At 39.7% G+C, this 24,677-nt stretch overlaps 1 protein-coding gene across 1 annotated transcript in view; it reads left to right on the forward strand.

The window, feature by feature from the left end:
• Positions 1 to 24,677, forward strand: part of Adamts3 (ADAM metallopeptidase with thrombospondin type 1 motif 3) — a 185,483-nt gene that overhangs the window by 159,287 nt on the left and 1,519 nt on the right. Inside the window, exons 12-21 of the mRNA XM_051198590.1 lie at positions 356 to 501; positions 1,611 to 1,786; positions 2,767 to 2,900; positions 6,758 to 6,881; positions 9,958 to 10,038; positions 11,592 to 11,755; positions 16,655 to 16,820; positions 19,546 to 19,678; positions 21,318 to 21,525; positions 22,641 to 22,758. Coding sequence (XP_051054547.1) covers positions 356 to 501; positions 1,611 to 1,786; positions 2,767 to 2,900; positions 6,758 to 6,881; positions 9,958 to 10,038; positions 11,592 to 11,755; positions 16,655 to 16,820; positions 19,546 to 19,678; positions 21,318 to 21,525; positions 22,641 to 22,758 — 1,450 coding nt within the window. The remainder of the gene's footprint in view (positions 1 to 355; positions 502 to 1,610; positions 1,787 to 2,766; positions 2,901 to 6,757; positions 6,882 to 9,957; positions 10,039 to 11,591; positions 11,756 to 16,654; positions 16,821 to 19,545; positions 19,679 to 21,317; positions 21,526 to 22,640; positions 22,759 to 24,677) is intronic.

Genomic DNA, 24,677 nt, shown 5'->3' on the forward strand with positions numbered 1-24,677 from the left:
TCACAGAGGCCAGAAGAGGGCATCTGATCCCTATACTTAGAATTGCAGGTATTTGTGAGCTACCTGATGCGGATGCCAAGAACATGACTTGGATCCTCCTCAAGAGAGCAGTGAGGCTTCTTAACCAGTGATCCATCTCTTTAGCCCAAATTATCATTTTAATTTTATTCTAAAAATATAAATTTAAGTTATCCTTCCAATAGGATATCTTCATGCAGCAAATGCCTATGGATACTTTAAATCAGTAATAACTGGAGGGAGAATAGAAAGTTGAAGACCTTCAAATAAGTTTTTCTTGAATGACACATTCAATGACTTTCATAATTAGTTTTTTTTTTTTTTTCATTTTCCCAAGTGGTGCTATAAGGGACACTGCATGTGGAAGAATGCTAACCAACAAAAACAAGATGGCAACTGGGGGTCATGGACCAAATTTGGCTCCTGTTCCAGGACATGTGGAACTGGTGTTCGTTTTAGAACACGCCAGTGCAATAATCCCACGTGAGTATAGCCCTATACTTCCTGTTGCTTTCTTATAGGCCAGAAAGTGATTCCATGTTCTGCTACTAGTGTTCTTCCTTCTTTCATCCTGCTTACAAGATAGAGGGTATGAAAAAATCTTGGTTCACAATTCCTAAGTTGTTGCCTTTTGGATTCACGTTCCCAAAGTGAAGAACAGTCAGTGATGTGGAAAAGACATGCAAACGAATGGAGAGATGTTTTGGAGAACCTGACGTTTGGGGTTATTGGGGAGTCAAGCAGAGAGAGTAGATAACCTGTGTGCCCTGTAGGCTGTGAAGTGTACATAAAGATGCAAAGGAGAAATGTTAATAATTTCAACTGAATTCCAGAAGGTAGGTCCAGCTGTTCCAGTGTCAAAAGACGGTGGCAGACTGGCAGGGACTGTGAGAAGAAAAGACATCCATTCATTCAATCAGACAAAATTCACATGAGCCAAGAAAAAGTAATGGAATTATTCAACTATGAAACGCTAACTTGTCCAGTTGGAGTTTAACCTGTGAACAAACAGCCCTTTCTCTGTTTAGGGGGAATGATAGCTCTGAGCATGACATTTATAAAGACTACTGGTGGCTGCACACTGCCCTCACAAGAGAGGAGGCCCATATTAGAAGTAACAATACATTCAAAAGCATGACATTAAGAATTATGGGCTCACTATGAGCCATGAAACATCCTGAAAGCTTTTAATATGCCACCCCATTGAGTACTTACTGCTGCCTTGTTTGGAAAACCATTCCATTTTGCATTTGACATGGTAGGAAGTAGAAACATGGGACTATTTGGTCAACATTTGAGTTGCACCTGCACGTTTTATACAAGTTACATGTGTGCTTTCCATCTTTATATACTTCTGCAATGAATGAAACACACCATTTGAAAACTGAGCTAGGTTGTGTTTGTGGGCCTTTACCCCTTGGCAGAGAGAGAAGGATGCGTTTGGAGAGAGACACTAGGCATTGGAAGCACGGCATCACTTGGCCTGTGCTGGCAGCTCAGATGCATTGGCTCTTTGCCAGTTGCACCACAACTGTGAGCTTGAGCAGCTGGGCTGCAGCCAGGCAGCCTTTGAAATGCTGTGCTTTCTCTAGGCCCATCAATGGTGGTCAGGATTGCCCTGGCGTTAATTTTGAGTACCAGCTTTGTAATACCGAAGAATGCCAGAAGCACTTCGAGGATTTCAGGGCCCAGCAGTGCCAACAGCGCAACTCCCACTTTGAATACCAGAATAGCAAACACCACTGGCTGCCTCATGAACACCCTGACTGTGAGTAGATACCATTATTTTTTCTGCCTGTGGACAGTCAGTTAGCTTGTAGCTTTGCTGACACCAAGCCCTTGCACTCTTGAGTCCACAGTGGTAACTTATGAAGAGGGATACTTACGGAGGCAACTCCTTCCAGGTTCCGGAGAGTCAGGCTAAAGAATGCCTCTCCCCTGAGAGGTGGGGATTGTGATAGACATGGTATCTGGCAAATAGCTCTTTCATCACCACCATGGGAGAGGACAATGACATCACCTGATTCAACTGAAATCCTCAACTAGGTAACCATTGCAGGGGGAAAATAGTACATTTACAGCTAAGTCAAGATGAGGAAAAAAAATGATGGCCATTTATCAAAGCAAAGACTATGCAGCCTTTTCTAAACCAGTTTTAAAAAATACTCTTGGAAATTTTCTTTTAATGTTTGACTTTTTCCATTAAATTCTGCATTAGATAAGCTCAAACTGAAATCTCTTATCATATTTCTGTTAGGTGAATTTTATTGAGTGCTGCTATTTTAAAGGAAATGTAAGCATGGATAGTTCAAAGTCTAACACTTTAGAACACATATCAGCCGGGTGATAGGATGACACCAAAGACTAAAGTAGTCAGGGTTCAAAATGTTACTGGGGTGAAGTCGGGTTTGAGTCACAGCTTCCTGAAAAGGTAATTTAGGTGACATCAGTTTTACCACCGTAACCTGCCTGGAGTAGTCTCAGTCTATACCTGACTAATGTCCCTACATTATTAGAACCCCTTATTATCTCAACACTGGTCCAGTTTAGATGAAATAAAATAATCATTCACATTTAAGCAAATGTGCATGGTGGCATATCTGTACTTTTCAGCTACTCCATGTTTTATTCATCTAGTATTTCATTTGCTTTTCAGGAAGCCATACTGAAATGTTATATCTTAAAGTAAACTGTACTTGTCAGACATCCTATTTTACAAAAGCTAACTTAAGCCTGCCTCTTCTGCAGCCAAAAAAAGGTGCCATCTTTACTGCCAGTCCAAAGAGACCGGGGATGTTGCTTACATGAAGCAGTTGGTACATGACGGAACGCGTTGTTCCTACAAAGATCCATACAGCATATGTGTGCGAGGAGAGTGTGTGGTGAGTTCAGATGACTGTCTCTGTGGTACCCACATTACCCCACAATTCTGCCTTTGCCATCACTCACAGGCATATTTGAAGTTATTTTCAACTGATTTGGTGTTTGGTTTGTCTGTTTGTTTGACAGTCTCCCTGTGTAGCTTTGGCTGGCCAGGTACTCAATTGTGCACGTTGGCTTTGAACTCACAAAGATCTGCCTGTCTCTGCTTCCTGAATGCTGAGACTCAAGGCATGTCCCACCACACCCAGCTCTCAACTCACTCTTGTTTGTAAGGTAACATTGAAATGACCATCTTTGAAGAGATCAAAAGAACTGGAGAAGTCATGCTTACTTAAAATCAATCTGGTCACTGCCTGAATCAAGATGCAAGAACAGTTTTAGGTACACTTTTGACATGGATAGATAATTTTCTAAGTAACTAAATCCAATATAGAGGAACCACATTTGTTTTAGGATTTTACTAGTGCCAATCTACTATTGTGAAAGACCTTTGTTTTTATAGAATTTAATACCTGCATATAGTGTGTTTTTATTGGTTCTACCTGTTTCCCTCCTTTCCAGTTCTTCCTCTTTTGTCCCCACCACATTTCTCTCCCAACTTCATGTGTTGCTTTTTACTTTTCTTCTCACCACATGGGCAGTGGTGGGACACATCTTTAATCCCAGCATTCAGTAGGCAGAGACAGGAAGATCTCTGAGTCTGAGGTCAGTCTGTCTGATCTACAAAGCAAGCCTGAGGACATCTAGGGCCACACAGAGAAACCCTGTCTCAAGAAAGTAGAAAAGAAAAACATCAAACCCACTACATCCTCTTTAGTTGTGTAGTGCTTCTGCTGCAACATGGATAGCTTTTCAGGGTCACAATCCCTCCCCCAAGTAGCCACTATTTGCTGATAGCTCCTGAATAGGGCTAGGACTTCATGAATCCCTCTCTCACCCAAGTGGAATTTTGGTGGCCTTGGTCTTGTACAGGTCTTGTACATGCAGTCACTGCCTTCTTGAGTTCATGTGTGTAGCAGCACTATCATGTTTACCAAGTAATATTTTCCTACAGGTATACCTTACTTCTAAGTCTCATAAGATCTCCACTGACCTGCCACAGTGATGCCTGAGCCTTGTGGGACAGTATATGTTATAAATGTCCAATGTTGAACTGAGCATTCCACAGCTTATTCTGAGTTTGGAGCAATTGGAGGTCTCTGTTTTAATTGCCATCTAATGCAAAAGGAAACTTATGAGGGCTGCGAGCTACATTAATCCACAGTTATAAAGACAAGAAGTTGGGGACAGTTTAATACTACATCTATTTAGCAAAAATAGTACTAGGCTGCCCTCCCCCTGCCCCTGCAGCTTATGATCTAGTCAGTCATAGATTTTTGTTGCAGTTGGTAGTACCAGGCATGAGGTTCATCTCATGGAGTGGACATTAAATACAATCAGAAAGTGGTTGGTTTCTCCCATACATTTGTGCCATTATTGGACCAGTGGGCACATCTTGTTAGGCAAATCTTTGTTAGATTTCACAGTGGGGCAAGACTATGAATGCTAGAGCTGTGAAAGCTAGCTTAATGGGGATGAAGCTTTCAGTGAACACGAGCTTGATTTCTCAGTAATCTGTGATACAAGTATGCAGTGTCTTCAGCAATAGGGTCTTCCCATCAAATTCTGGAGGGTACCCAAGAGAAATGACAACAACCTGTAATATTTGGAGAGGTCTATAGGACTCTACTGAGCAGTAACTTCAAAAGAGGTAGTCCATACCCTACACTGGGCTTTCTATTTGATAGCCTGTGGTGTCTATCTGAGAGGCATTGATCCCCCATTATAAAATAACTCCATTTAGTATCCTTTGATATATGTATGTGTAGTACATTTTAGTTTACAATAACATTTTGAATAAACATCAAAGTCTAATTTTGTTTAAATGATTAATACAGAATACTTCCAAGTGGTTCTAACCTTAAAGTTCTTGTCTCATTTAGTCTTTTTATAATGCAGTTTATTTTTGTTCATATTCAACTGTTACTGTGAAATTATCCATATTACCTGGAACAGTGTTCCTAACATCCCTTTCCTTTTCAATTAGCAAAAATGAAGTATGTTACTGTGTCACTATAACAGAATGCCATAGATAGGGTAATTTATAAAACCAAAAGAAAGCAAAGTGTACCACGGGGGGGGGGGGGGAACCCAGAGACAGATTGTAGGTTTTGTAGGTTCAAGCAGCCAAGCCAATAGATCTTACCCCTACCACACTGAAATGGCAATCCTGTCTCCATGAATCCTCAGAAGCAAAAGCTCGGAATCCCCATCTCCTCCTCATATTCCTTTCTCCACCCAGCTCTATCCTCCTATCTCCACCTCCCTAGTGTTTTGTAACTCTTGTGTAGGTCATGGTGGCCTTGAACTCACAAGAGATCCATCTACCTGTCTCCTGAGTCCTGAGATTAAAGGTGTGGACCACCACTGCCTAGCTTCTGCAGATAACTAGCATGGCTGTTTTTGCTTTCTGATACTTCAGACAAACTTTATTAAATCATAAATAGTATGTCACCACAGAAAAGCTCATGCTAAGTGTGTTTAGGTATTTTTGATGTATTATTCTGGAGCTGGAAAGCCCATGGTATGATGATGGTATCTTTTGGCATCTTCCTGTTGAGTCATCCATGCTAGAAGTTAGAAAAGACAAGGAACTGAGCAGAGGAAGGAACTGAGTCACTTTTAGGAAAGCAGAGGTCTCATGACCTAACCGTGGAGACTATTTGTTTATCTCATCTTACTGTTTTGAGATAACATCTCACTCTGTTACCCAAGCTGGTTCCAAACTTAATGTGATCCTCCTGCTTCAGCCTTCCCAGTGCTGAGATGAGACAGATGTAAACCCATACCTACCTGGCTTCCCCACATTTTATTAGGCCCTAACCACTCAACACTTTTGAATTGGGCATTACATGTCCAACCTAACCACTCAACACTTTTGAATTGGGCATTACATGTCCAACATAAACTGAAAACAGATATAAATACTAATAATGGAATATTACTGTCAACATTTTTAACCCTTGTAGTATTTAGTACTAAACATATGTCCAGTCCCTGCCCATTTGTATATCCAACTGGTAAGTGCAGTTGTATGTCATGTACCACATTTACTTCAAAGTCCTGCCCAGTCCAGAAAGCCTTCAGTAGTTACCTGTTGACTGTGAAAAATCTAAACTCCACCCGACCTTCAGGGTCATGCACAATTTGTCCCCTGCAGATCTTTCACAATTCTTTCCCATCATGCAACACCCATCACCTACATATAAATATTGATCTCTAAACCCACTCTCCATGAATGTAAAATCCTTAACTATTTGAACTTTTTTCCAGTTCTAAAATGACTTCTTACTCTTTTCCTTCAAGGCCCTGTGCGAGTCTCTGGTACTGTGGGAAACTTTGTTTTACATCCTAACTCGCTTTTAAAAGATAACAATGTTTTACAGTGTATGCCTGTTTTATTACTGAATGCCTTTATGAGTATGAGAGCAACGTGGAGAAAGCACCATGCTCTTGAATGGTAGAATTTTCTCCCTGGAATCTGCTTATTCTTTGCTTATAAATCTTGCTTGATGAATAGGACAATAATGCTGTGAAGACAAAGACATTTATTTAATGCCTAGACTATGACTCATTTTGCTATTTGATTTCACACTAGTTCTTCAAGAACCTGGGGTCTGAGAAATCATGACCACAGTGACAGTCTGCACAAGCTTGCTGGCCCCATGCCATCAGTAAAGGAGGGGTTCATCATGCGGGTTGTTGTTTACTACTGGGCAAACTAAAATTAGCCGTGTTTAACATCTTCTCTCCCCAGAAAGTGGGCTGTGATAAAGAAATCGGTTCCAACAAGGTTGAAGATAAGTGTGGGGTCTGTGGAGGGGACAATTCCCACTGTCGAACTGTGAAGGGGACATTTACCAGAACCCCCAGGAAACTTGGTAAGATGAGTGTCCTCATGAATTAATGCCCTTTTGTCCTATTTGATGTCTTGAGATATTTTTTTTTTTAATTTCAGGATTTTTTTAACAAGTATCACAGAAATTAACAGATAAGGAATACTGTATTAGTTCTAATACTTAGGAAAAAATCCTGTGCTATATGTTATGTGAATTAATAAAATGTGTAAAATGTGTAAAATGTGTATGGGGCTAACAGTTAAGTATATGGGGCATGTAACTTATTATCTGGAAAACTTTAAACATGTTCTATCATTTTCACTTATTTTTATTAAAAATGTGAACAATTTTATCTTGGTATATTTATAGAGCTAGCACCCATATATAGCATAGTCTTTAACAGCTTTTTAAACAAAATAGATGTATATTGTATGAAAATGCAAAGAAAAAAATGAGATATGATTGCTCATGTGTGTGTGCTCATTAGACCAGCTAAACATAAATTAAAGCTCCAAAACATGGAATACAAACCTATCCTCATGCATTAGGTATTATGTAAAAAAAATTGTACTTACATAAAGCAAACAATTTCAAGAAATTCAGCAGCTCAAGGTAAATGTGACATGATAATGCCATGAAAATCTCCTTAAATCTCCTATGGCACTGTATATTGGGGTTCTGTCTGATGGGATGAGAGAAGGCACAGAGAAATTTGGTTTGGGGCTGGGAGTTGCCTCCCAGGTCAATAGCACTTGCTGCTCTTCCAAAGGACCTGGGTTCTGTTCCCAGGACCCATATGGTGGCCCCCAACCATCTATAGCTCCAGTCCCAGGGGATCCAGTGCCCTCTTCTTGCTTCTGCAAGCAGTAGGCATGCAATTGGTTCACAGATATACATGAAAGCAAAACACTAAGTGATTACAGCTTATAGAAGAAAACATTAAAATGTTATATTAGTCCTTCCACATGGAGCAATCCTCACTGCCCATTTTTATACAAATTATACCTTGGCTACCCAATTCTGGTGAATTCTGAAATCAGATTTGCTCTGTGGTGTTCCACTCTTCAGATATGCTCCCTGATCCTTAATGCCTTTGCTATTCCTTCATGATGAATTATCAGGGTTTATACTTTGAATTTATTTGAAAGCAAATAATGCCACTTCTGGCTGTTTGCATTATTTTAACAAAGCAAACAAAATTGAATTGCAAATGTCACACTTTTGTTAATGTCAAATATAATTTTCTCTGCATTGCTATGAGAGGATGAAATATATTTGCTTTACTGAAGTTACATTTCTTTTTCTATTTGAGGGTGTGGAATAATTGGTTTTATTTTCAGGATGAGTTAATGTAAAGACACCTCTTTCTGTGATAATTCTTTCTGGATTTTGTGTAATGTAAGAACAAGATCCTGTTTTGCAGACCATCTCAAAAAATTATGCTAAACAAGAATCAAAGTCACAGGAACATGTGAAGTGTCCTTTCAGTCACTTAGACTCAAAGTGGCCAAAGATAATCTAGCCCCCATTATCGTGAATGTCAATCATAGTCATGCAATAGACTAATTAACCTTTTCCAACAGGCAAACATTTAAGCAAGAGATGCCATAAGGAACTCAAGTTTCTGGAAAATGAAATCTGCAAGTATTCAACTTCAAATCACCTCCATCATTTTGCATTCATGCCCAGTCTTGCTTTCATTGGCTATTAGTACTTTGTCAGCATTTGCTAACTACTGTAAATTTATTTTGACTTGAAAATTTTAAAGTTATAGAACATGTTTTATAATCTCACCCAATAAAATCTGTATGTATGGCTTATGGGGTAGTCAGTGAAGCAGCAAGACTTTGACAAACACAAAACCTCCACTAACTAATGGCATTCTATTTAAGGGAAGACAAGAGGCGCATTCGTTTTACCCAAAGGAGCTCGTAATATTTCTCTTGCTGAGACAAGAGAAACTAAAAATGTACTGGGTAAGTTGTAGTGCACTGCAGAAAGATGGGCATCCATAAACAACCTCACCCTGATGTGCACCCCTGGGCTTCTTAAGCATGCTGCATTTAGCTGTCACTTACTCAGGCAAACAGCACAGGCCCTGTGTTGAGCTGTACTTTAGGTTAAGATGCTAAAACCCCTGATCCTAAAAGACTACTACATTTATTCAGGGACCTAGTAAATACAGGAGTTGGGTAAGTCCACCTACAGACAAATGTTAATTATACATATACAAATAGCATTTTTTTTTTCTGATTCCATCAGTAATTATATATTTCTATCTGGGTTTCTTTTGGCATAAATCCTGGCTTATGTGAACTAGATGCTCTATAATACACTAAAAGTTTAGGTTGTATGATATCAAACTCAATATCCTCCTGCCTCAGCTTCACAGATACTGGGTTCTAAGCAGGCACCACCTTACCCAGATCTGATTCATTTATTGTTACTGGTCATGAGATATAACATATTAGTCTCTCAATCTGTTCTAGTGTTGATTTATTTTTATGGAAAATTGTAAGAGATCCTGGATATAATTTTAGGGCTTATGGTAATAAGATTTTTTATATAAAGTTCCAATAATCCATTTAAGGCTATTATGATTTCCTGGCTTAGATGATTGAGGCTAGAGCATTTATAAAAGCAGTACATAATATACAGCTGGTATTCAGTTTCTCTCAAGTATTTCTTTAGAGTGGGATTCTAAATATTAAAATATTTCAATATATAAAAGCTTAGCCATTTGTAGTGCCATAGGCTTTCCTAACAGAAGAAATATCACAAGCTTACCACCTAACAACTTTTATTAAAGCCACCACTTAAAACGGCAGTATGAAAACTAGAATAACACAGGGAGACTCAGGAAAGCCTAACTGTTTGCCTGAATTGTTGATGCAACTCATAGGTCAACACTACCTATGAATTTTCCTCCTCCTCGGTGGAAAAAATTCTTTTCCTCATGCAAGATGTCTCCGAGCTGTAGAGTTAATTCCTGAGATGTACCCTGCAGTTTATGGATGCCCTCTTCTGCACATAGGAGCCATGAGGATGCAGTGCTAAACTAACCATAGTGTTGCCTTTGTTTTCTCTGCTTCCTCCAACATTTGCTACACATGCAAAGGGTACCTTAAGATGTTTGATATACCCCCTGGGGCTAGACATGTGTTAGTCCAAGAAGACGAGGCTTCTCCTCATGTTCTTGGTAAGTGTTTCTGTCTATCAGCTCTGTTTTCCTTACACATAAACATGAAATGTCAAAGACACTCCACATGGGGATATGTATGTATACTATACATACATACATACATGAATATATATATATATATATATACATATATATATATATATTCATTAGCTGGATATTATGTGGAGTTTAATCATTTCTCCCAACTATCCTTACATTAGAACAGATGTTTAAAACAAACTTCAGTTTTTGGTAGGAAAGGGTTGGTTCATAACTCCTGAGAAAATTTTACAAGTTTATATTTATTAATCATATGTTATGTATGCATCCTCTGGATCCCAGAAGAGGGTATCAGATCCATTATAGATGGTTATGAGCCACCATGTGGTTCCGGGGATTGGAACTCAGGACCTCTAGAAGAGTAGCCAGTGCTCTTAACTGCTGAGCCATCTTCTCCAGCCCGAAATTTATCATTTTATGTTGAAAGTGACTGATGGATAGTTTTATATAGATTTTTAGAGAGGTTTATTTGTAGATTTAAAATTGTTTACAAAGCTGCCACAGGAGAATTTTTGCAATTTCAATATTAATTTTTCCTAATACCTGGAAGCTGTCTTTTTTTTTTTTTTTTTTTTTTGATTGGCACAGAGAAGTGTACTTGCGTGGTTGGTTATAATTTCCATTCTTTTTCTCTCTTATGAGAAAACAAACTAGAATGCCCTGTGAATGCAGTTTGCAGGCACAACTACCATGCTGAAATTTGAACACTATGCCTGTTCACCCACAGAAAATTAGATCTGTCAACTCCGTGAATTTTTGTAGCAAATTGGTTTTTATTCATGTTTTGGTAGTTCAAGAACTATTTAATTATATTCACTGTCAAATAGCATAACATATAAGCATTTGCTCATAATTCTTTTACTATTACTAGTTTTTAAAATCCTTCTTGTTCATCCTAGAATTATTGTAAAAGGTTGAGAAATAAATATGAAATAAATGGTTTTCACCAAAAAATATTTTCAGTAATATTAGAATTATGAAATGTTTTCTCACTTTGTGATAGATTAAATTTACACTTTGGAGTAACAGGTCTGTAATGAATTAAGGATTCTAACAATATCAAGTGCTCAATAGTCTGGAAGTTTTATTGTCATCAGAAAAATGATTGGCCTGGAAATCATTTCAGCTCTTTAGGGTGGCCATCAATATTTACCAATCTAAAGAGTTTGTATCCTTTATATCCAAAGAGATCCAGCTTCCAAGGAAATGTATAGGATGACAGACTTATAATCTGCTAGTCTCTTTGACAATGTTTTCAAATTGGAATATTTGCAAACATTATTTTTCACCCTTTTAAACCATTTTAATCTATTTACCTCAGTAGGAATGCTTCCAATGGTTTAAATGCCTAGTGCAAGGAATGGTTAGAACTAACATTCATTTTGACAGCTTAATACTAATAAGGCAGAGGAGCCATTGGTTTTTATTAGTAAAATGGGAGAGATCCGCTATGGCTCATCAACACTGGAGTCTGATAAATGTGTGCCTATCAATCATTTTCCTTTGTTTAGCTATTAAGAACCAAGCAACAGGCCACTACATCTTAAATGGCAAAGGGGAGGAAGCCAAGTCACGGACCTTCATAGATCTTGGTGTTGAGTGGGATTACAACATAGAAGATGACATTGAAACTCTCCACACGGATGGGCCTCTACATGACCCTGTCATTGTTCTGGTATGTGCCATGCAGCATGTATAGAGTTGGTTTTGTTTATAATAACTTTATAATTTAACTTACCTGAAAACATGCTGAGTAATATTTCCTTGTTTTTTTTTTTTTTGAGGGGGGAGGGGAATCTATTTATGTCTCCCTGTTCTGTGTACATTCTCATACAATTTAATAAGTATATTTTACTTGAATAATTTATATTTAGCTACAAGCTTACTATTTTTGATGTCCCCTTTAATCCACTATCATTTTACCTTCTGTATGGAGAACTTTGGCAGTTTTTGTGGTATGAGCATATTATCAATGAATTTTCTCAGCAGCTTTCAAGTTATCCAAAATGCCAGTATTTCCCCCTGAAAGAGACCTACAAGTATTGGGGTTGTTACCAGTTCTGTAGTTTTGATTTACAGATGTCTTTATAATTACTCACTGAATAAGTATGTTATTTATAACATAAAATGATTCTATAATAATCAAGAATTCTACATCAGCAGGTTTTTGAACTTAGAATTCTGGTAAAATTTCTGAGACCACATCACCCACCTTTATATTATCAGAAAATCCAGTGGCATGAAAATCTGTTAATTATTTAGTTATCTCTTGGTGTTTGGACAATGCTGAAGAGATGTACTGTAGAGAAGTCATTATGTTGTGTGCTATACTAGCAGACCATGTTAATTATTGGAGAAGTACTTATTGCCTTCAGGGACCTTAAGGGAGTTGAGAGATTATCAGTGAGGAAGATCTGGTCACCTGCAGCAGGTACACACATGAGCTTATTTGATGGATGGTTGTTAAGAGCCATCACAGCCCTGAGGAGGGGTTTGCCTGCCTAGGAGACTCAGCAGCCCCTCAGTCTGCTCTGAGAACTCTTGTGGGAAACAGACCTAGCCCATAGGGGGTGCTGTCTCATATATGGAGCAGGCAGCTTCTATGTGATACTGATTAGAACTGAAAAGGCCTAATAACGTATACAAAATTATAGAAAGATAAGATGGAAACAAGTGATGTTCAAAACTTTTAAAGAGATAATCTCTAGAACTTCTTAAGGTTTTGTTTGGCCCCTTTTAAAACAATTAGAATATGAACACTGTTCAAAATGTCAGAGCTCCAAAGGAAGGCTTTCGAGCTCCCAGGTCACAGTCGCCTCTGGGATAGTGTGCAACTAAGAGGCTAATAAACAGCAGGCATGTTTTCCTCACTGGCAGGACCTCTCTCAGCTGGACCCCCAATATTTATGTTGAGAGTCTCATTTCTATGGGAACTCTGAATATGGTGTGCCAGCTTTATGAAGATACTTTTAAAGGATTTTACATTACTATTTTAATTAATATGATAACTTCAAGTTTCATCACAATGTTCCATGTTACTGTACTTTGTTCATATTCACCTCACTGCCCTTTTGTTATTTAAATTAAAAACAATCTTACTTTATATACAGCTCCCTCTCCCTCCTGTCTCCCATGCCTCCCCCAGCCCCCCCCCAAAAAAAATCATTGACTCTGGCATGACCCCAACCTGCAACCTTTGAGTCTCTTAACCATTGCCCTTCTTTCCCTCTCTCTACAGCTGGTACCTTTCTACTCTAGTCTGACACCCGTTCAGAGACCGAACATGTAATGTCTGATTTACTTTCCCTACCAAGTACACACTGCCTTGTTCCCCTTCCTAATTCTGGCTGATTTCACTTAGCATGCTCACCACTTCCATGCATTTTGCTGAAAATGCCGTAAGTTCATTCTTAATGGCTGGATAAAAACCCCAGTTTCATAATACCAATTACTTTATCTGGTCATCTGTTGATGGACATCTAAGTAGGTTTCTTGTTGTGAATAATTCCGCAGTAAACATGGATATGCAGGTAGCTCTATAGTATGTTTAGATTCCTTCCAGTATAGCCAGTTCGTATAGCAACCTACTATATTTTGAGAATCCTCCATACTGACTGCTTTAGTTTATACATGGCGACCAGTGGGATAGAAAGTTCTCTTTCCCTGTATCTCCACTAGTATTTGTTATCCCTTTTATCTTGATGATAGCCATTCTGAATTGTATGGATGGACTCTCAACATAGCCCATTCCTAGGCTGTAGCAGGTTGTCCAGAGTGCTTGTGTGATTTCTCCTTGTTACCATGCCAAGGGCACCTTAGTCTTAACCAGTGGGTTCCCACTCAAGATGACCATGAATTGGGAGATGCCCTGCTTTTCTATGGCTGAACACTGGAGGAGTCCCTTTGTCACCAAAACACTCAGTTCAGCTTTTGGATGTACTTCTAACTCTCCTTCCTTGCCAGGGAGCCATAGTTAGAGCTCTGTGTCTGTTTCCTTTATGTTGTGTTCTTTGTTTTTCTGATTCACCCTGACACACAGAGGTAGCTTTGACTTTTGTCATCTTGCCTGAGAAATGAAGGATTTTTTCTTTATGCTCATCGTTTAGCTGTTTCACTGTGGTATGCTCAGTGGGCTTTGTATTGATCACATTTAGGGTTCACGAAGAATTTGACTCTGTAAGTAGTAAGATGTTTTATACCACATTTGAGTAAATCTCTCATTGTATCTGTAAGACTTCTACTCCATGTGTATTCATGGGATTCATTTCTGCACCACTTCAGACCCTCCACTCTAACCTATCTACTATCCGGTATTTTCTTCCTGTCAGCTGGTGAACTTTCTTTCCATTTGGTAGTGTTTTGCTTGGTTTTGTGTTTCCTTTACGTTTATTCGGGATACCAACATGCGCTTTGAAACTGAGATCTCCAAGCTGTTTGCTTCTGCTGGAAGCTTCTATTTTCTCCCCGATAGGTCACAGTCCCCTGCTTTTGTTTACTTTACACTTATATGAATAGTTCTTTGGCTTTCGTCCCAAGGCTCTTAAGTCTTGGATTGTTTGAAGCCTCTTGTTCTTCTTCAATAGGACTGGTCTGTTTCTACTCAACCTTATGTTTATAACATGAATCCCTCAAGCATTACTGAGCCCTCTTCACTCTGCTGGAAAAAGTTCCCCTGATGCCCAGTCATAGCTGTTTTGGAGTCTCTTCACCCTGCCATCTTGCCTTAGCTTCTGAGAGCACACGGTATCTCCAACTAAACGTGCATAGACCAGGCCTCTGGGTCAAGACCTGAGAGCTATTGGGCCTCCCTTCCATGCAGCTTTCTCTTCTTCAGGGCCTGCATATTCCAAGCTATGACCTTGATATGATCAATGTAGCAATGCCTCAAGGCTCATCCTTGACTTCTGGACAAAGATCTAGATGAAGATGATTCTGAGCCCTATCAGGACATAAGAAGAAGGCGTGTGCTTTTCTTTCAGGGAACACTGTCATCTGCACATTCCACCACAAATGTTCTCTCAGGCTTTGTTGTAGGTTGGAGTTCCATGCTAGGAGGGAATTCGACTACTCTCATGGCAGCACAAAAAGCATCTATTTGGTTTGAAATGTGTTGTTGGATGCCTTATTCCAAATCAAATGTCTAAATTCCTATTATGCAAAATCCAATTTCTCCACTTGTTTTTGTTTTCTCCTTCATAGATATTATCTACTGAGATGCCCTTTCAGACCTGCTGTCCACTGTTTTTCACAGGACTTGTCAAGTACAAATGATTAGAAATATTTCCCATTACACAGCTTATCTTTTCCTTCTCTTAGCTTTACTCAAGTTGTACTCATAAGGGTTGATTTTTGAAAAATTGATTAATATCTAGGTGTTATGTTTTGCTCATTTTTAAAAGGTTTTACATGTTCTTTTAGGTTTATAAATTGTTTGTAACCAATTTTATATAAACAAAGCTATTTTTGCACATACTTGTCAATATTAGTTCTCTGTTGCTCATGACAAATTCCCTCAAACACAGTAAGTAGGTAAACAAAAGCATAACCCACAGTGTCTATGGATGATGTATCTGAAAGCAGGTCATTCAACCACATGAGGCACAATGACTTTCACAAGGTAGCTGGTGGCACTGTGGTCGCCACCCTGCGGCTTGTCTACCTAACAGGGCTCTTCCCCTCTGGCTCCATCCACAGCTGTTGAAAGGCCTCAGCATATGATGCCAAGCTTCCCGAGTGGTGGCTGGCAGGGCTTCTTTCCTCACCACTTGAGCCTCTCCAGAAGCTGATTAAACCACTCATAGTACCTGGCACAGAACTCCCCTGGAGTGAGCAGAGAGACTGAGCCAGTGCAACAAAGGGCAGAAGTCTTGGACATGTTGAAACTATGGCAGTGACCGGAAATGAGTACAGATTTTAAAAAGAGGGGAGAATGGCTAACAAGCCTGATTAATGGACAATGGGCAAAGAACATGCAATTCCTAAGTTAGGGAAATCTATGCTTTAAAATGGTATTTTTCTCATCCAATAAACCGAGTATTTAAAAGTTAAAAGGCACAGATGTCTTCAGTTTTCCAAGGAAAACCAGAAGTCCCCACAAAGACACATCAATTCTACTGCATATGAATGTTCATTGATCAGTACTGGTTATGTTCACACAGATACACACAATGATACCATTTTGAAGGAATATCCCCAAATCATAATAGTTACTGTGATTTTTCTCTTTTTCTAAAATGTTTTTCCCCATTCCCTCCAGAGGGAACATTGCCATTATAATAAAGCATTTTATTATAAAGAACTTTGAAATACACTGAAGAGGTGGTATAATTTAAGGTGACCCAATTTAAGGTAACAGAAAATAAGTTATTTTGATAATAATCAGCATTTTCTCTTCAAAGTTTGTCTTTAATATCCCATGCTACCACTTGAATTGATGGGAACAAAAACATTCTCAGAACTATTTTAAACATGTTCTCGTTTTAAGAATATCAATATTCTGAAATGTTTAGGTTTGTAGTAAAGTGTCTAGCTGCTTGCCTATTAATTGCATCTCTCTCACATACATATGTATTAGATCATACCTCAGGAGAACGACACACGTTCTAGCCTGACGTACAAGTACATCATCCATGAAGACTCTGTACCGACCATCAATAGCAACAATGTCATCCAGGAGGAGCTGGATACCTTTGAGTGGGCACTGAAGAGCTGGTCTCAGTGCTCCAGACCCTGCGGTGGAGGTAAGAACTGCATACATTCTTAAAGTAGCTAATCGTTATATATAGGTATATGTAATAACAATATGTTTACTTATGGAACTCCATACACACATCACACCCTTTCCCCCACTGGTCACTTTCCTCATCCCATCTGATTCTCTTACTTTCATGTCAATGTTTTTTTTTTGCATATAACCAGTAAATTTTATGTCATATAAGTCATACAAAAAGACAGTCTAATAACTGTCCCTAATTTGAAGCTGCAGTTGGAGAAATACAGAAACAACCAAACTCTAAATACAAAGTTGTTGTAATTAAGAAAAGCAGCACAGAATAGAAAGACACCATTTGACAGGGTTCAAGCAAACAGGGTTTTTTTTTTTTTTCATTATTTAAATTAGGGAAAGGGATTATAAAAAGGGGAAAGGGAAGCTGGAAGACCAGCCTCTGGAGATAGAGATGGGAGGTAGGCAGGGCCCTTTTAAAAGGGAACATAGTGAATGTGCACAGATGGTGCTTTTAGTAGCTGGGGGCATATCCTGTCAGGACCCCAAGGACAGGCCAATACAGATGCTAACATACATTAGTTATTTCTCAGAATTTGCAAAGGGATTGATTCCACTTAAAACAACAGCAGACCATACTATCCCCTGCTCTTTTATCTCTGGTCCGTTATAACTTGTGATTAAGGTGCTACTGTGTTGAACACATTTCCAAAATCTAAAACGGCCTTCAATCCAGATCACTCTGGTTCTGCCTCTCTTCTCCATGTGTATGCGTCACTTTTCTATTTGAGCAGTTAATGACATCTTTCTACCTACCTACCTACCTACTTACCTACTTACCTAATTATGCTGTCTTAGGGGCTAGCTGCCATACCAAATGCTTCATCTATCCATGTGTCAATGTTCACAATGGCTCTGTGATATCAGTACTATCTTTATTATACTGACAGTGAAACTAAAACACAGAGATGAGAAGTGGGTTTCTGAAAGCAGAGAATTCAGACCAGGTTAGCTGACCAATAGGCTGCCTAGCACAACTTCTTTCCTTTCCCCAGAAAAGATTCATGAGATGGACCCCAGTTTCATCGGTTCCTCCCATCATCTATCTGGCTAGCTCTGCACTACAGATACAGAATAGTTACAATAATTAAGAGAAAAATATTTGTACTAGGTAATTTGGGGTAATGTAGTGAGATAGTCCTTCTGTGGCACTGACCACGCCCATTGGGGGTGGAGCCATGGGCGGAAGTGACCTGTGGAAGGAGGTCGGAGGGGGCCAGGAAAGGCGCTCTCTTTCTGGCATGACTGGGACAGGAGAGGATCGGGTTGAATTTCCTGGTGTTCGTCTGTCTAGGTTGTAAGTTATTTCTCCCTGAATAAACATCTATTCGGCCTATTTGTTTATCCTGATCCTTATTTACCGCAATAGGGTAAGCCAGTTTTTAATTAAAATTCCATACTGTATTTCTATAGTGTGTCTGGAAAGGGACTTTTAAGAATGACACTCTTTCATCATTGCAAGATAGATGCTGACTTAATTTGGAGTCTCCCTTTTTGTGCTTGACATCTCCATGGACCTCAGGGTTATCACTGACATTTTAATACACCTGGCATCTGTCCTGCCTCACCAGGCTTCCTTCACTATTTTGGAAGAGAAGATTATTGCAATTCCTCTACTGACTTTCTCCTCTACTTACATGAAAATGTTTTTAAGTTAATGAATGTGTCAGATTATATTGTCTTCCCAATTAAAGTCCTTCAGTCAGCTGACATGTGGCTCTGAAGACATAAAACCATTCTAGTAGTGTTCTTGTGCAAAGTTAATAAGGTGAGCCTCATTACTGGGGACCATTAAACAAAGCATATTGTAATGGCATCACACAAAACAAGTGGCATGTATGTTTCAAGACTAGTAAATGCCATAGAGATGGAGTTTGGGACATTATTCCTGCTGGTAGAAGCTGAGGAGCCTTGGAAATTAAATGATGAACAAGGTCCCTAACTGGAAAAGCCTTGCTGGAAAGAAACATGACAAGGACAATTGCAGGTTCTGAATTTTCAATTTGTACAGGTTTTTTGTTGTCTGAGTTTGTTTGGTTTACAAATATCAAAGTAATGAATGTTGAGAGACCTTTGATCAACCATTCACTATAACCCTCAGGCCCAAATAAATGCTTGTCCAGGCTCTTTCTTACCTCCTTCCTCTTCACACATGACATGTTCTCCACCCACCAGAAGCACCTGCCCCACATTTTTTTTTTCTGCATGTGACATGGATGGCAGGCATATCATTTCTTTTAGGCAACACAGTTTAAGCTGCATTGCTCTGCTCAAGGAGGTATTACTCTCTAAGGCGTCCCATCAGCTAAGCTAGTGGCTTTTTCTGTGTGTTCCTTTATGCCCCTGCATAAAGTTCATCACTGACCTGTGTAAAGATCTATGCTCAGCTTTGATCCCCAGGGTGGTTTTCATCTCTGACATTGCAGTGTGAACATTACATCTTCACTCACAAGTGCACGGGTACTGCTTGACATGTTTTAGCATTTACTAAATGTTATGTTCTGAGAAAATGGGTGGGCTTTTCTTTTAAATGGTAACACTCAGAGTGTTCCTGGCACAGTATGTGTACTCAGACATTTGCTAAAAAAAAAAAAAAAAAAAAAAAAAAAAAAGGCATGAGAGTCAATATCCAAATGCATAACTCAAGTAGGTGGATAAACAAAACATATGTTCTATTCCAGGTTTCCAGTATACAAAATATGGATGCCGAAGGAAAAGTGACAATAAGATGGTGCATCGTAGCTTCTGTGAGGTCAATAAGAAGCCGAAACCCATTAGACGCATGTGCAACATTCAGGAATGCACACACCCACTGTAAGCCCTAAATTATATGTGAGCCTGCTGCCATAGCTGGAATGGGACTTCATTATTTCATTCAAAGCTTTTACATTTACCTGTTGCCTCTTGAGGGAAATGACAAAGTTATTGAGTTTCTTCCAAAGATATCCATTATTTGAAAGCCTCTACATACCACATTTAACTTTTTTTGGTTTTAACAATATGAACTTATTATTTTGGTGATATCTGAGGCTGGTTTTCATGTGTATTTCAACAAGAGAGTCATATTGCAAGAACAGATTATAGCTTTCTTGTGAAACTGTACTATTCACATGTAAACACTCAGGTATCCTGTTACTTAGCTACAGAGCTCTACCTCAGCCTGCCTCTCACCTTCCTCTTGGAGTTCCCTGGTTTCCTGAGTTGGTTACATCTTATATCTTGGTTCATCTATCTATTTCAAGAGGTATTAGCTTCTTCAGGAACTTAAACAAAAAAGTCTAAAGTATATGGTTACGAAAAAATGTATTGGCACTGCTCTCATGCTCTCACCTTTGGCCTCTTGGAGACACCTGTGTAAGTATATAATACTGTGTTTCCCCCAGAATCTCAAAATCTGTCCCATTGGGGGCTGGACTCTAGCATTGCTGCTGAAAATTTAGTGGTCATTTTGATTTTCAGTTCTGTAGGACATATGTTTGTTCTCTTTCTTAGTTCCTAGAGCCTTGTTCTCAGCCAAAGGAAATTTCCCAGTGATGAAAGGGACCAGAAGAACATCTTTCCTAGCAGACTGTGCACTTGTAGATTTCATTTAATGTCAAATAACCACATTTCTGATGCACAAGTATATTTTGATAATATTAAAATTGAGGTAATTAGTATATACCTAGAGTCTTCACTGTTTTGAAATCCACCCCACACTACTGTTAGCTATACTAACTATGCTTCTCAGGAGATCGGCCAAACAGTTTCTCTAAAGGCAGCTGAGTCCTTTGTCATCTCTGCATTCCCTTCTGTCCCCACTACTTACTACATAGCTCCCTAAGTCAACGAGTTCTTAAGTCAACGAGTTCTGCTTTCTCAGATGCCATGCATGCATGTATATCTGATCTTGTCTTTCTGTCTTTCCCTGCTTCCATCTGCTCAGTCAGTATGCATACACTTGAGGCACACGGTTAGTTTATTCCTTCTCTAACCTTGAAATCCTAACATATAACCATGTCAACATTTAGTGCTCTTTGTGATTCACAGTGTAAGACCTAGTGTGTCTACATGAAATGTAGCATTTAGAAATAAGGAATTATGCTCATCTTTGAAGGCCTCTAGTTAGAGAAATGCCCATGAAAGAGCCGGAGTCACAGTGGACACTCAGTTTTAATGCACTGATGGTGAGAATGTTTCATAGGAAGCGGTATTGAAAATGACGCTCAGGAAACTTTATTAGGTACATTCAAAGTTGTATTAGGTACATTCAAAGTTGTACTTTCTATCATGGCCTGCAAGTATGATCTTTCACTCCGGTCCACTAAGGTCCAGTAATAATGAAAGTGAGTAAGCGTGATACCTCATGAATAAGACTGTTAACAGATTTCCTTTTGTTGTTGGGAGGTACCTAGGCATTACACTGTGGGGATGCTCACATTCTACCTCACTGTTCTCCCTCTTGCTCCCACAGTTGGGCAGCAGAAGAATGGGAACACTGCAGCAAAAGCTGTGGCAGCTCCGGCTACCAGCTCCGCACTGTGCGCTGCCTCCAGCCACTCCATGATGGTACCAACCGCTCTGTGCACAGCAAGTACTGCCTGGGGGAGCGTCCTGAGAGCCGCCGGGCCTGTAACAGAGTGCCCTGCCCAGCCCAGTGGAAAACAGGGCCCTGGAATGAGGTAAGTTGCTTGTTAGTATGCAGTGTGTCAATAGAGGAACTGTCACATTTTCTAATCATGCTAGAGAGGCTAGGATTTGCAGCTAAGAATGGGTGGAAGGAACAAACAGTGTTTGTATCTTGTGACATGGAGGCCCCTGAGATCATGGATGACTTCTCTCATCCTACTTTAAGTTCCAATCCACCACAGGATGCAAGGCCCTGGTAACCCCCCCCCACACACACACACACATGTTCTCTCTCTCCTCTATCTTCATTCTAGCTGATAAGTAGATTTACTGGGTTCCAAATTATGCTTGTTCAAGCCTACTCTTTTCATGCAACTTGTCCTTCCTTTTCTCTGGTCTAGCATTATCTCCCCGCTCCACCAAGGCTCATCACTGTAGTCCAAACTCCTCCCTATCTGTGGTCCCTTCTAGCAATCCTCCTCTGCCTTTAAAGGACAGGATTAGCCCTAGACTGCTGCTCAGGAAAGAACATTGCAACTCATGTCTTAGTCTGCTCTAGCCTTCAATCCAACGACAGTGTGCTTGCTTCCCTGGTAGGCAGCCACAGCCTGGAGTCAAATGGTATTGGATGACTGGCTGGCTCATTGTTTTATTGTCTATATTATCACCTGTTCTTGATATTTCTAAGGATTCACAATAAGAGGGCTTATAAAAAGACAGAGCTTCAAAAAGCAGGCACAGGAGCAAGTGAAGATCATGCCAACAAGTGAGGAACAGGCAAGGACCAGTCATCACACACGATAAGATGGAGAATTACTGCTCATTCCCCTTAGAGACGGAACTAAGCTTCTCTCAGCCCTACCCAACTCTTCCTAACTCAAAAGTACAGAAGTCTCTCAGCTTAGTTTGGGAATGCTTTTCAGTAAATTCTGCTCTCTGAAAAAAAAAAAATACAGGAGTTGGGGGCTGCAATAGCAGGACCTGGTGAGGGAACCAAGTATGAACCCAGGGTTGTCTGGCCTCAGGAGCTTTGTGCAGTACCTCCTCCTGAATGAGGGAACTCCAGAGTTTGTGTGTGTGTGTGTGTTTCTGGGAGGTCCCCATGAGCATGCATGTGCCTGGTCTTGGGAAAAATCAACACCTATAATTTTAGCCATTGTCTCTGTAGTGTTCAGTGACCTGTGGAGAGGGAACAGAGGTGAGACAGGTTCTCTGTAGGACTGGAGACCACTGTGATGGCGAAAAGCCCGAGTCCATCAGACCCTGCCAGCTGCCTCCCTGTAATGGTAAGTGTATATCACTAATGGATCTTACCATTATGTTGCTGAACAGAATTGTTGTTGGAGAGCAGAATTTGCTTTTAGGATAAGATGTGGAATTTGCATTTTCTTACCAAGAAATAGTCAAATGAAAACACCTTTGGAAATAATAGTCTGAGAAAATTGTTTGACATAGGACCAGCATCACTAAATTACCAAAACCACTACCTTGGTGACATTGGGTGTGGCCATGTCATCCTTACACATGTCCTTTGATGTGGGTTTCTTTTGAGAACTATGTGCATTTTTATCTATTCTTCACCTTTATAATGATGTGGAATTATAGTTAGAATTATTACAGCAGGCTCTGAGATAAAATTATTTAGATATATAGAACTCAACCTTAACACCCTTCTGAATAACTGTACATACATACATACATACATACATACAGTGATCCCAAAATAGACATCTTGTACATATGTGCTAAAGTCAAGCATTTGGCTGAGTGACCAACTAATTGTGTTTTGAAAGTGAAATATGTTATATTTAAAATGTGAACTGGGGAGGTGACTCAGTGGGTAAAATGCTTGCTAAACAAGCATGATGACCTGAGTTCAGGCCCCCACGCTCATGAATGACTACACACGCCTGTAATTGCAGCTCTGGAGAGGCAGGAACCCTATAATAAGAAAGACATCTGGCATCTACGTCTTCACCACTGTGTCCCCACTTCTCTCTACCCCGATTTGTATAACTCTGCTAAATCTCAAAACTAAAAAGTTTTCCCCTCAGCATCTACTCCAATACGTAATATTCTCTCCCTTTTAATAACAAAAGTGGCAAAGCATTATTTCTTTAAACAGTTTCCTATTTGTTACAATTTAGGCTCCTGGTGTTTAAATATTAAAAACAATTGTCATTTGAAATGACAAGAACCAGCTTGGCTGGGTGCGGGGCGGGGGTGGGGGGGTTGCATAGGACTCATCTATTTGGCTGCTTCTTTTGGAATGTGTCTTCAGTCTAGAAATTGGCAGGGAAGGATTAAAAAAAGCAAACTATACCCAATTAGAAGCTTTAAAATGCACATTTGCTGTTGAGACTGGACACTTTCCAGGTAAACCCTATTGAATGTTCTAGCTAGAAGGGACCTATGTTTGTGTAAATGGCTGCCTGTCAGCATAGACATACTTGCTCCTCTTTGATTTTTACAACACCTCCACCCACTACCATCAATGTGCTGAGGAAACAGCAGCATAACCGTGGTACTAGTTAGTGTGTCCCTGCCCCTTTCCGGAGCCTTACTGCTCTGAGTTATTTCAATCAAGCAGTACATTCTCAGTGTACTGTCCCAATCTGATGACTTTTGGGGTCTGTTATAAAGCTCTTTGCCCAGAGTTCTCATGACCTGGCAAGTGCTATGTGAGAAGGCTAGAAAAGTTTCCTTTATTTTAATATTTTGATTTTGTTGTCTGATTATATTTGGTTAGGATTCTTGTTTGCAAATTTAAGCCTTCTTGTCCTTTCCTAGAAAAAAAAAATGATCATGAAGCGTTGTTTGTCCTCAGTATCTTCCCCTCATCTATATACAGAAGCATATTCTGGCCCTAATGAGACTTGGGCTACCCAAGTGCTCTCCTCCAGCCATCAGTAGCTGGCTAATGGGGTTAGTATGGTGGAGACAAAGAATATAAGGCTCTCTCAGCTGCTCTCCTCCAGCCATCAGTAGCTGGCTAATGGGGTTAGTATGGTGGAGACAAAGAATATAAGACTCTCTCAGCCAGAGTCTACAGCCTTAGTTACAATGTCAGAAGCAGTTTGTTTAGATAGACATGCAGAAAACATTCATAAGTCCTCAGTCACTAATAATGTCACCTAGTTTCTAACCTCAGCAAGCATAAAGCATTCAAATTCTATGTAACACAGTTGTCTGTAGATGTCGTGAC

The sequence above is a fragment of the Phodopus roborovskii genome, unplaced genomic scaffold, assembly GCF_943737965.1.
Source record: "Phodopus roborovskii unplaced genomic scaffold, PHOROB, whole genome shotgun sequence".
NCBI classification, from domain to species: Eukaryota; Metazoa; Chordata; class Mammalia; order Rodentia; family Cricetidae; genus Phodopus; species Phodopus roborovskii.